The 13,055-nt window shown below is 46.6% G+C and overlaps 1 protein-coding gene across 8 annotated transcripts in view; it reads right to left on the bottom strand.

The window, feature by feature from the left end:
* The window catches only part of STXBP5L (syntaxin binding protein 5L), a 504,619-nt gene that overhangs the window by 145,885 nt on the left and 345,679 nt on the right, over nt 1–13,055 (bottom strand). For all 8 annotated transcript variants that reach the window (XM_082247637.1, XM_082247640.1, XM_082247638.1 and 5 more), the window contains exon 14: nt 6,183–6,223. In XM_082247637.1, coding sequence (XP_082103763.1) covers nt 6,183–6,223 — 41 coding nt within the window. The remainder of the gene's footprint in view (nt 1–6,182; nt 6,224–13,055) is intronic.

Genomic DNA, 13,055 nt, shown 5'->3' with positions numbered 1-13,055 from the left:
TCTGGGGTGTGAAGGTGCAGAAATTGGGGTGATCTGAGGTGTGAAGGTGCAGGAATTGGGTCTGATCTGAGGTGTGAAGGTGCAGGAATTGGGGTTGATCTGAGGTGTGAAGTTGCAGGAATTGGGGTGATCTGAGGTGTGAAGTTGCAGGAATTGGGGTGATCTGAGATGTGAAGGTGCAGGAATTGGGTCTGATCTGAGGTGTGAAGGTGCAGGAATTGGGGTTGATCTGAGGGGTGAAGATGCAGGAATTGGGGGTGATCTGAGGTGTGAAGGTGCAGGAATTGGGGTTATCTGAGGTGTGAAAGAGCAGGAATTGGGGCTGATCTGAGGGGTGAAGGTGCAGGAATTGAGGTTGATTTGAGGAGTGAAGGTGCAGGAATTGGACATAATCTGAGGTGTGAAGGTACAGGAATTGGGGCTGATCTGAGGTATGAAGGTACAGGAATTGGGCTGATCTGAGGGTTGAAGGTGCAGGAATTGGGGTGATCTGAGGGGTGAAGGTGCAGGAATTGGGGTGATCTGAGGTATGAAGGTGCAGGAATTGGGGTGATCTGAGGTGTGAAGTTGCAGGAATTGGGGCTGATCTGAGGTGTGAAGGTGCAGGAATTGGGCTGATCTGAGGTGTGAAGGTGCAGGAATTGGGTTGATCTGAGGTGTGAAGGTGCAGGAATTGGGTTGATCTGAGGTGTGAAGGTGCAGGAATTGGGGTGATCTGAGGTGTGAAGTTGCAGGAATTGGGGCTGATCTGAGGTGTGAAGGTGCAGGAATTGGGCTGATCTGAGGTGTGAAGGTGCAGGAATTGGGGTGATCTGAGGTATGAAGGTGCAGGAATTGGGGTGATCTGAGGTGTGAAGTTGCAGGAATTGGGGCTGATCTGAGGTGTGAAGGTGCAGGAATTGGGCTGATCTGAGGTGTGAAGGTGCAGGAATTGGGTTGATCTGAGGTGTGAAGGTGCAGGAATTGGGTTGATCTGAGGTGTGAAGGTGCAGGAATTGGGGTGATCTGAGGTGTGAAGTTGCAGGAATTGGGGTGATCTGAGGTGTGAAGGTGCAGGAATTGGGCTGATCTGAGGTGTGAAGGTGCAGGAATTGGGGTGATCTGAGGTGTGAAGGTGCAGGAATTGGGACTGATCTGAGGTGTGAAGGTGCAGGAATTGGGGCTGATCTGAGGTGTGAAGGTGCAGGAATTGGGTTGATCTGAGGTGTGAAGGTGCAGGAATTGGAGATAATCTGAGGTGTGAAGGTACAGGAATTGGGGCTGATTTGAGATATGAAGTTGCTGGAATTAAGATTGATAGGATGTGTGAAGGTGCAGGAATTTGGTCTGATCTGAGGTGTGAAGGTGCAGGAATTGGGCTGATCTGAGGTGTGAAGGTGCAGGAATTGGGGTGATCGGAGGGGTGAAGGTGCAGGAATTTGGTCTGATCTGAGGTGTGAAGGTGCAGGAATTGGGCTGATCTGAGGTGTGAAGGTGCAGGAATTGGGGTGATCTGAGGTGTGAAGGTGCAGGAATTGGGATGATCTGAGGTGTGAAGGTGCAGGAATTGGGGTGATCTGAGGTGTGAAGGTGCAGGAATTGGGGTGATCTGAGGGGTGAAGGTGCAGGAATTGGGGTGATCTGAGGGGTGAAGGTGCAGGAATTGGGACTGATCTGAGAAGTGAAGGTGCAGGAATTGGGGCTGACCTGAGATCTATAAATAAACACATTTTGTGTGTGAATATAGTAATTAATTTACCTTCCCATTAGCAGTACAACTATGAATGTAATAATTGAAAACAACCTATATGACTATGACCCTCTATTGGTCACTCCCATGCTGGTTGTCTAACACTAGTAAAAATAACACTGGCTTTGGTGCAGGTTGCTGACCCCTGCTGTTGTGTATACCTAGTATTCCTGTCCTTGGGTGTACATGGATTATTACACAGCAGTGCCCATGAGACAGCAGAAACGAATCAGTGCATTCAACACCACCTTAAAACTTGTTATCTCAGTTTATCAATTTCCTTCTCTGATTGCGGCAAGACTAGGAAATAAAAGATCCAGCGAAGCGTGGAGATTGAATTCCCTCGGACAATGAAGTAAGCGATGCATATTGAGTGCTCGGGGTGAAGAGTACGAGCCGGACAGGAAGTCAAGCTCTGTCACCTCTGGCTGGGCTATTTCTGGCGCTGCGGATCAGCAGAGGGCTCATTGTGTGGAAGTGATTTTTTATTTATTTTTTGCTGCTGCATGCAGCTGTGCTTCAATTGACCAACAAAGTGAGTCAACATCTCCAGGACACGTTGTAACCTAACCGAGGGAATAACTGCTGCTCGCTCAGAACCATTCCGCTGCATTCCACCATTCTTATCTGGCCCAGATGTTATTGGATAATAAAGATATGATATGTCTAAATGAATTACATCTCAACTGTACCACTGCGGAGATGGGCGCTGTTGTGTACGAGGATGGCTATGCCAGTAATGTCACCCTAATTATGAAGTGTATGGTGATTCTTAACAGAGACGTCAGTGCAGAAGAGCCATAGTCACATCATTAGGCAGGAAAGAGACACACAGAAAAACCTCCATTCACGACTCCAGCACTTCAAATGTCTAAAAATATCACCACCGGTTAGAAACAGACAGACATCAAGAGTAATTAAAAACCAACGGAAATGTAAATTTTAATTGGTTTTAATTTTATTTAATTGGTCAAATTGTTATATGTAAATCCGCCGTGTTTCTATTAATATATTGGTAGCGATATTTTTAGTGCAGTCAAACTTTTGCAGCGATATATTGAGGGGTTTAATTTTGATAGTCATGATCCTTATACCCAGTGCGAGAGTGTAAACTCTGTATATACGTGTATCTTGTTTAACAGATGATGTGAATGTGCAATGTACAGTGGGTACGGAAAGTATTCAGACCCCCTTAAATTTTTCACTCTTTGTTATATTGCAGCCATTTGCTAAAATCATTTAAGTTCATTCTTCTTCCTCATGAATGTACACATAGCTCCCCATACTGACAGAAAAACACAGAATTGTTGACATTGTTGCAGATTTATTAAAAAAGAAAAACTGAAATATCACATGGTCCTAAGTATTCAGACCCTTTGCTGTGACACTCATATATTTAACTCAGGTGCTTTCCATTTCTTCTGATCATCCTTGAGATGGTTCTACACCTTCATTTGAGTCCAGCTGTGTTTGATTATACTGATTGGACTTGATTAGGAAAGCCACACACCTGTCTCTATAAGACCTTCCAGATCACAATGCATGTCAGAGCAAATGAGAATCATGAGGTCAAAGGAACTGCCTGAAGAGCTCAGAGACAGAATTGTGGCAAGGCACAGATCTGGCCAAGGTTACAAAAAGATTTCTGCTGCACTTAAGGTTCCTAAGAGCACAGTGGCCTCCATAATCCTCAAATGGAAGACGTTTGGGACGACCAGAACCCTTCCTAGAGCTGGCCGTCCGGCCAAACTGAGCTATCGGGGGAGAAGAGCCTTGGTGAGAGAGGTAAAGAAGAACCCAAAGATCACTGTGGCTGAGCTCCAGAGATGCAGTCAGGAGATGGGAGAAAGTTGTAGAAAGTCAACAATCACTGCAGCCCTCCACCAGTCGGGGCTTTATGGCAGAGTGGCCCGACGGAAGCCTCTCCTCAGTGTAAGACACATGAAAGCCCGCATGGAGTTTGCTAAAAAACACCTGAAGGACTCCAAGATGGTGAGAAATAAGATTCTCTGGTCTGATGAGACCAAAATAGAACTTTTTGGCCTTAATTCTAAGCGGTATGTGTGGAGAAAACCAGGCACTGCTCATCACCTGTCCAATACAGTCCCAACAGTGAAGCATGGTGGTGGCAGCATCATGCTGTGGGGGTGTTTTTCAGCTGCAGGGACAGGACGGCTGGTTGCAATCGAGGGAAAGATGAATGCGGCCAAGTACAGGGATATCCTGGACAAAAACCTTCTCCAGAGTGCTCTGGACCTCAGACTGGGCCGAAGGTTTACCTTCCAACAAGACAATGACCCTAAGCACACAGCTAAAATAACGAAGGAGTGGCTTCACAACAACTCTGTGACTGTTCTTGAATGGCCCAGCCAGAGCCCTGACTTAAACCCAATTGAGCATCTCTGGAGAGACCTAAAAATGGCTGTCCACCAACGTTTACCATCCAACCTGACAGAACTGGAGAGGATCTGCAAGGAGGAATGGCAGAGGATCCCCAAATCCAGGTGTGAAAGACTTGTTGCATCTTTCCCAAAAAGACTCCTGGCTGTATTAGATCAAAAGGGGTCTTCTACTAAATACTGAGCAAAGGGTCTGAATACTTAGGACCATGTGATATTTCAGTTTTTCTTTTTTAATAAATCTGCAACAATGTCAACAATTCTGTGTTTTTCTGTCAGTATGGGGTGCTATGTGTACATTCATGAGGAAGAAGAATGAACCTAAATGATTTTAGCAAATGGCTGCAATATAACAAAGAGTGAGAAATTTAAGGGGGTCTGAATACTTTCCGTACCCACTGTATATGTAAAGTGCTGCGTATATTGACAGCGCTATATAAGAACCTGAAATAATAATAATAATAATATGTACAGTATCTCACAAAAGTGAGTACACCCCTCACATTTTTGGGGACAGCAAATTTACACTGTTATGCAAGCTGTACACTCACTACTTTACATTGTAGCAAAGTGTCATTTCTTCAGTGTTGTCACATGAAAAGATAGAATAAAATATTTACAAAAAATGTGAGGGGTGTACTTACTTTTGTTGCCAGCGGTTTAGGCATTAATGGCTGTGTGTTGAGTTATTTTGAGGGGACAGCAAATTTACACTGTTATACAAGCTGTGCACTCACTACTTTACATTGTAGCAAAGTGTCATTTCTTCAGTGTCATCACATGAAAAGATAGAATAAAATATTAACAAAAAATGTGAGGGGTGTACTTACTTTTGTGAGATACTGTACATGATATTGGCAAAAGTATTGGGACACCTGCTTTTACACGCACATGAACTTTAACTGCTTTAAGACTTCCACCGCACATTTACTGCAGCAGACTGCCTCTCCTGCGCGAACCGCCATAGCCGTATGTCGGTGGTGCGCCTGGTGCTGGGGGGCTAGCGTGCGCCGCCGGTGGCACGCTCCTGCCCCCAACTAGGCAGCGGGGATGCCGATGCACAGGGCCGGCAGCCAGGATTGCCGTCGGGCACCCGCGATCGATCCTCTCTGAGAGAGAAGAACGGTCATTTGTTGTAAACACAGCCGACCGTTCTTCTCTCTGAAATGATCACAGAGCACCTGTGATCCTCTTATATAGGATCACAGGTCTCTGTGTTCATTTCATAAGCCCCTCCCCTCACAGTTAAAAAAACACCCCCTAGGCTCACACTTAACCCTTTGATCACCCCTAAGTTAACCCCTTCCCTGCCAGTGTCGTTATTACAGTAACAGTGCATATTTTTAACACTGATTACTGTAGTAATGTTACTAGTCCACCCAAAAGTGTCAAAAATGTCAGTTAGGTGACTCAGAAGTGCACCTATTCGAGAAAAAAACCTATAAATTTATATATATATCTATATATATCTCTCTCTCTCTATAGATATATATATATATATATATATATATATATATATATATATATACACTATCTATCTAGACATATATATATATATATATATATATATATATATATATATAGATGTAGATATATATACATACAGTTTTATATATACAATATATATATATATATATATATATATATATATATATATATATATATATATATATATATATAGTTAGCGCTTTCACCTAGCAGCAAAAGGGTCGCTGGTTCAAATCCCAACCACGACACTACCTGCCTGAAGTTTGCATGTTCTCCCTGTGCCTGCATGGGTTTCCTCCCACCCTCCAAAAACATGCTGGTAGGTTAATTGGATCGTGTCTAAATTGGCCCTACTATGTGTGAATGTGTGTTAGGGACCTTAGATTGTTAGCTGCTTGAGGGTAGGGACTGATGTGAATGTGCAAAATATATGTAAAGCACTGCGTAAATAGACAGCGCTACATAAGTACCTGAAATAAAACATAATATATATATACACATACACAGTATATTTAGACATATATATATATTTTTTTTTTATATAAGAGAAGAGAAACATAACTTACTTGCAGATGCATCCCAGAATTTGACCGATCCATCGGCATGCCTAGGAAGAGAATGAGAACAATGGTAAACCCTCAGGATTAGCGCTGGCTCGTATGGTCTTACTGATAAAAGGACAATATACAGAAATACTGCAAAGGGTTTCACAAGTCAGTCGAACGTTAATTTTGTTTCTCCTCCAACCTGACAGTGATTTCCCACCCCGACCACACTCAGCTCCAGGAAGACACAGGTTAGGGTATAAGAAGGTTATTATTCATTAAAACTGAACTCCAGGCAAGAAGCTGGATACACAGATGGAATACATATATGAGAGCTGTTATAGGAAATATAAATTAATTGTTTTTCTGTCTATTGAATCCTGAGATTTAGACAGCTCTGCCGCACAGTGTAGCCTTGCCTGGCAGGAGAAAGGGACCTGATCTTTCTCTGCAACAGTTTGACTTTTCACTAAGGCTGGGTTCACATATGTCCGGCCGGGAGTTGGTGCCTGGAGTCCGGTGTGTTTGTTCACCAGTTTAGGTGTGATTCAGGTCAGAATTTTTGCCTGAATTCGCACCTGAACCGGACCCAAACATACATTGGACCCTTTTTCAATCTGGACCGTGGCCGCCCTGGACATGTGTGAACAGGCTCCAATGAGAGCCGGTCACACTTGCCTGTCATGCGAATTGGATGCAGTGAATCCTATTCGCATATGTGTGAACCCAGCCTTACAGGTCTCCTCCCCACCCTGTGACTGGACAATGAAAGGAGAAGCAGAGGGCTGATGTGCTTCTCTCCTCGTTCACAGCTACGGTATGCACTACCCAGTGGCCAGAAGGGAGCAGCATGCATATCTAAAGGGATACTTGGGATGTGTTTTTTTTTTAATATAAGGCTTGGATTAAAAGCTTTGTCACGCGGTGAACCTAATCTCCATCACAATATCGGACAGTGTGGTGCAGAGGTACTTTGGCTACATTGTGTGACTGCGCAGCTAAATTCTGCACAACCCAGTGGCAAGCAGGGTGGAGCACGCACATCTAAAGAGATGCCGGGAATGTGTTCTCTTATACAACGCTAAGGCTCAGAACTTAATCACACCATGATAACAACCTCGATCAGCAGGTGACGTTCTTTGTGATTGATGCTGGATTTTTTTCCCCTAATAAATAAGGGAGTCAGGACTTACTCACTCATGTAGGGGGGGAAGGGGGTGGGATACTGGCTCCCTTATCTTAAAGCTTCCAGATTCTGATAAGAGCCCCCCCTCCCCCCCACAACCACCAGGCCAGGGCTGTGGGCAAGAGGTCCTTGCACTCATTAGCATGGGAGCTCCCCACCATGCTGAGAGCATGTGGCCTGGTATGATTCAGTGGGGGGGGTCACTGTGGCTGACCCCCGTTTCCTGATTTTCCAGGCTGCCTGCTCTGATTAACGATCTGATATGAATTTTTAATATACTGCGGCAGGCTGGCTCGGCTTTGCAAATCGCTGTACCTGTATGGCGCGGGAGCACTACTGGGGCAAGCACGCACCGCTGGCGGCACGTTCCCATCCCCACTAGGCAGCGGGGATGCCGATCCACCCACTGCCGCCGGGCACCCACGATTGCTCCCCGCTGAGCGAAAAAACACTGGTCAACTGTTGTAAACACAGCCGACTATTGTTCTCTCTGAAATTATCACAGAGCGCTGTGATCCTCCTATATAGGATCACAGGTGTCTGTGGTCATTTCACAAGTCATTTCACAATTTCACAAGTTTATTAACAAAAAATGTGAGGGGTGTACTTACTTTTGTGAGATACTGTACATGATATTGGCAAAAGTATTGGGACACCTGCCTTTACACGCACATGAACTTTAACTGCTTTAAGACCGCCCCCCACACATTTACTGCGGCAGGCAGCCTCTCCTACGCGAACCGACATAGCCCTACATTGGTGGCGCGCCTGGTGCTGGGGGGGCAAGCGAGCGCCGCTGGCGCGCTCCTGCCCCCAACTAGGCAGCGGGGATGCCGATGCACGGGGCCGTCAGCCGGGATTACTGTCAGGCACCCGCAATCACTCCCCGCTGAAAGTGAAGGACAGTCAGCTGTTGTAAACACAGCCGACATTTCTCTCTGAAATGATCACAGAGCGCCTGTGATCCTCTTATATAGGATCATGTTCATTTCATAAGCCCCTCCCCCCACACTTCGAAAACACTCCCCTAGGCTCACAATTAACCCTTTGAGGGCCCCTGGGTTAACCCCTTCCCTGCCAATGTCATTAGTACAGTGACAGTGCATATTTTTAGCACTGATTACTGTCGTAATGTCACTGGTCCCCCCAAAAGTGTCAAAAATGTCAGTGATCTGTCCGCCGCAATGTCGCAGTCCCGCTACAAATCACAGATCGCTGCCATTACTAGTAAAAAAATAAATAAAAATGACATAAATTTTTCCCCTAGTTAGAAGACGCAATAACTTTTGCACAAACCAATCAATATACACTTATTGCAATTTTTTTTTACCAAAAATATGTAGCAGAATGCAAATTGGCCTAAAAGGATGAAAAAAAACGGAAAATTTATATCAAATACTTACCGTAATTTTCCTTTCCTGATGGACTCCATGGCAGCATACGTATCGGGTTTGGCCCCGCCTCCAAACCTACCCATAGGACCTCACTCCCATAAATCTTTGCTCCTGTTCAGCACACGTGTTCTGTAACTATCCTCCACAGAAATCCGGGAGGGAACTCCTGCTGCCATGGAGTCCATCAGGAAAGGAAAATTACGGTAAGTATTTGATATAAATTTTCCGTTTTCCTGACAGACTCCATGGCAGCATACGTATCGGGAAATAACTCGCCGTACACACAGGGTGGGCAGGTGCTGAACAGAAAAGTTTTAATGCATTTTGTCAAACAGACAGGACTTGCAAACCAAAATTCACAGAAGAAAGAGCCGCTGGCTCAACACAGTAATGGGATAAGAAAGTGTTAATAGAGGACCACGACGCTGCTCTGCAAATGACTTCAGGAGCCACATGTCTGGATACTGCCCAGGAGGTAGAGATGCTCCGCGTCGAATGAGCTGTAACTACTGCTGGAGGGGTCAAGCCCTTAGCCCTATAAGCCCACTGGATGGTCTGGATGATCCAAGAGGAAATGGATCTCGTCGAGGCTCTTGAACCTTTGTTTTTTCCATAGAAGGTAACAAAAAGATGTTCTGATTTTCTGAAAGAGGAAGTGGCATCTAAATATTTCTTAATACACTCTCCAACATCCAGCGGATGAACCGAAGATTCTTCCTCTTCCTGTCTAAAGGTTGGTAATACTGTTTCTATGTTTTCATGGAAGACAGAGGTCCTTTTTGGTCTCGCATCCAGCATGGGGATGAGCACCACTCTGTCAGGAAAAAAGGTTAAGAAAGGCTCTTGTGTCCCAAAGGACCCAATTTCCGACACTCTTTTTGCTGAGGTTATAGCTACCAGAAACACTGTTATCAGTGTAAGCTCTCTTATGGTCAAAGAATCAGACATGTCTTGAATCTGACTCGCCAGGAAATCCAGAACTAGTGGCAGATCCCACTTGGGAAACCTGGGTTTTCTCTGAGGTCTGATTCTCACTGCCCCTTGGAAGAACTGACGAATTAGGGCATGAGTGGCCCAGGAGATCCCTGTAAAAGCGGAAATAGCCGAAACCTGGACTCTGAGCGAACTCACTGATAGAGGCAAATCCAGTCCTGATTGGAGAAAGCTCAATACATCCTGGATCTTAATTGAAGATTGAGGATCAGGCCTTGTATTCAGTTGTGCAGAAAATTTTTCCCAGATTCTCTGATACACCCTGTTCGTTGAGCTTCTTCTAGCACTAAGTAATGTCGAGATTGCCGTTTCTGGACAGCCTAAAGCCTGTAACCTCCTCCTCTCAACATCCAGACCCTGAGATGTAAACAGTCTGGGCACGGATGGAGTACAGACCCCTGGGACAACAGATCCGGTCTGAAGGGTAGCGGGATTGGGTCTCGGACACTGAGTAGCGTCAGAAGGGGAAACCATGGCCTGTTCGGCCAGAAGGGAATCACCGCCACTACCTCCACTGGCTCCGACCTGAGTCTCCGAAGGAACTGCAACACAATCGGAATTGGTGGGAAGGCGTATGCCCTGTGGAATCTCCACTGATCCGAGAGTGCATCTATCCCTGATGCTTGTGGATCTCTGAATCTTGAGTAGTACTTCGGCAGTTTGTGATTGCAGGGGGAGGCGAAGAGGTCTACCTCTGGAGAAAGCCCCAATGTTAGGATCCAGTTGAACGTTTCCTTGTGAAGGGACCACTCGTTGTTGTCCAGATCCACTCTGGACAAGAAGTCTGCTTTGACATTCTGGACTCCTGGAACATAAACCGCTGAAAGATTCGAGAGATTTTTCTGTGCCCAGGACATAATCGGCTCCACTTCCCTCAATAGGGACCAGCTGCGTGTTCCCCCTTGTTTCCTGATGTATGCCACTGCTGAGGTGTTGTCCAGGCGCAGCATGACAGGTTGGTCTTTTGTCAGGTGAGCAAATGCTCGAAGAGCTTGGAATGCTGCTCGGAGTTCTAGTATGTTGGATACTATTCCTCGAGTGGAAAACTCCCACCTGCCCTGTGTCACCTCCGACAGACAGTGGGCACCCCAGCCTATGTTGCTGGCGTCCGAGGTAACCACTACCCACGGAGCTGGCTTCAGAGAGTGGCAGTTCAGCAGGTGGTCTCTGCATAACCACCAGGGGAGACTCGCTCTCATTGAAGGGGTTAAGAAGATGCGTTGATCCAGATGCCACGTATCCCATTGCTGAAGGAATCCCTTCTGAAAGGGTCTCATCCTCCACAGGGCCCACTTCACCATGGGGACTACTGCGACCATAGTCCCGATCACCTTCAGGCATTGACGTGCCTGAAGATGAGAGGATGAGAGGGCAAAGCGAATCCTGTCTCGAAGAGTCCCTATCTTTTCCTCTGGAAGAGAGATAGTCGCCTTCTCTGTGTCGAACAGAGCGCCCAAGTAGATCAGGGACTGAGTTGGAATCAGGTGACACTTCTCCTTGTTGAGTAACCAACCAAACTTCTGGAGAGTGGACACGACCTGCTCCAGATGAACTAATAGTTGGTCTCTGTCTTGGGACAACAGGAGTAGATCGTCCAAATAGTGGTGAAGACGGATACCTTTCAATCTCAGTAGGGCTACCACGGCCAATAAGATTTTTGAAAAGGTCCGTGGAGATGTTGAGAGCCCGAATGGGAGACAGATAAATTGAAGATGTAATCCTCCCACTTCGAACCGGAGAAACCTTTGAAAATCTTCGTCCACAGGGACATGAAAGTAGGCGTCTTTCAAGTCGATGGACACCATCCAATCTGCCGGCTGGACTGACTGCTGTATGGACAACAGGGTCTCCATTTTGAACCTTTCTTTTTTTATGAATTTGTTCAAGAAGGTCAAATCTATTACTGGTCTCCATGATCCGTTCTTCTTTTGGACCAGAAAGAGCGGAGAATATATTCCTTGGCCTCGCTCGGACTCTGGAACGGAGATGACAGCCCCTTGAGCAATGAGAGCTTCGACGTAAGAAAACAAAATCTGACGCCTTTCTTCTAGGCATGGTATGGCAGTAGGCAGGAACCTTGAGCCTGGCCTCTCCTTGAAGACCCACTTGTGGCCTGAAGACACCGTCCTGACGGCCCAGGGGTCCTGAATCGAAGCCGCCCAGACATGTCGGAAGGAGCGTAGACGCGCACCCACCCGACACGTCTGAGCGGGCCCACCTTCAAAAGGACTTAGTGGGCTCACGGTCCCCCGAGGAGACGTTCTTTGTCGTCTTCCTGGAAGACTGTCTGGATCTCCAGTTCCGGTTGAACTCCCGACCAGGTCTATAAGAACGAGCTTCCCTGGCCCGGTCAGGCACAAATTTTCTGGTAGGCTGTCCTTTCTTGACGTTGAACTGGCGCCGATCCTGGGGAAGAAACCCAGACTTACCGCCTGTAGCCCGGGTTATGGCCTCGTCAAGTTTATTCCCGAAAAGGGAGGACCCCTCAAAGGGAATACGGCACCAAACCTGCTTTGATGCCGGATCCGCCACCCAAGGGCGGAGCCAAAGAGCTCTCTTAGCTGTGACCGAGGACAGCATAACTCTTGCCAATAGACGGATCAAGTCTATGGAAGCCTCCCCAAGGAACGACGCGCCCAGCCTAAGCTCCTGGATTGGAGCGCTTCTGGTCACCTCCTCCGAAACCGATCTGACCGATTCGTCTACCACATCAGCCCAAGACTCCATGGCTTTGGATAGAGCAGCTAAAGCCAGGACTGGTTTACAGGCCATACCTGCTGTAAGGTAGATTCTCTTCAAATCAGAGTCCATCCTTCGGTCCAACGGGTCTTTAAATGAGACCGTATCCTCTAAGGGAAGGGTCACGTGCTTGACCAGTCTCATGACTGCTGCGTCAACTAGGGGAGGAGACTCAAGATGTTTCACATCATCCTCTTTGAAGGGGTAAAGTTTAGCCATCTTGGATACTAAGGAATTCTTTCGTTCCACCTTTTTCCACTCCTCCAAGATGATTTCACCCAACTCTCCCAGGAAGGGAAAATTAACACGCTCCTTATTGAGCTGTTTAAAGTACTTCTTCTGCTTGGGAGGGGGAACAGCTGACTCTTCCCAATTTAAGGTCTCTCTGACCGCTTTAACCAGGGAAGGCACCAAGGTATATTCAAAACCCAAGCAGGGATCCTCATCTTCAGAGTCGCTACCTGACAAGAGCATCGACTGATGGCTTGTGTGGGCCGACTCGAAATCTTCCTGTACCTGTAGAGCTACAGGGGAGGGGCTTGGGGAAGCCGTTGCAGTGTCTTGAGAACGACTGACACCCAA

This window comes from Pelophylax lessonae (genome assembly GCF_965119305.1).
Source record: "Pelophylax lessonae genome assembly, chromosome: 2".
Taxonomy (NCBI): Eukaryota; Metazoa; Chordata; class Amphibia; order Anura; family Ranidae; genus Pelophylax; species Pelophylax lessonae.
This window is presented reverse-complemented; position numbering and strand designations above follow the sequence as displayed.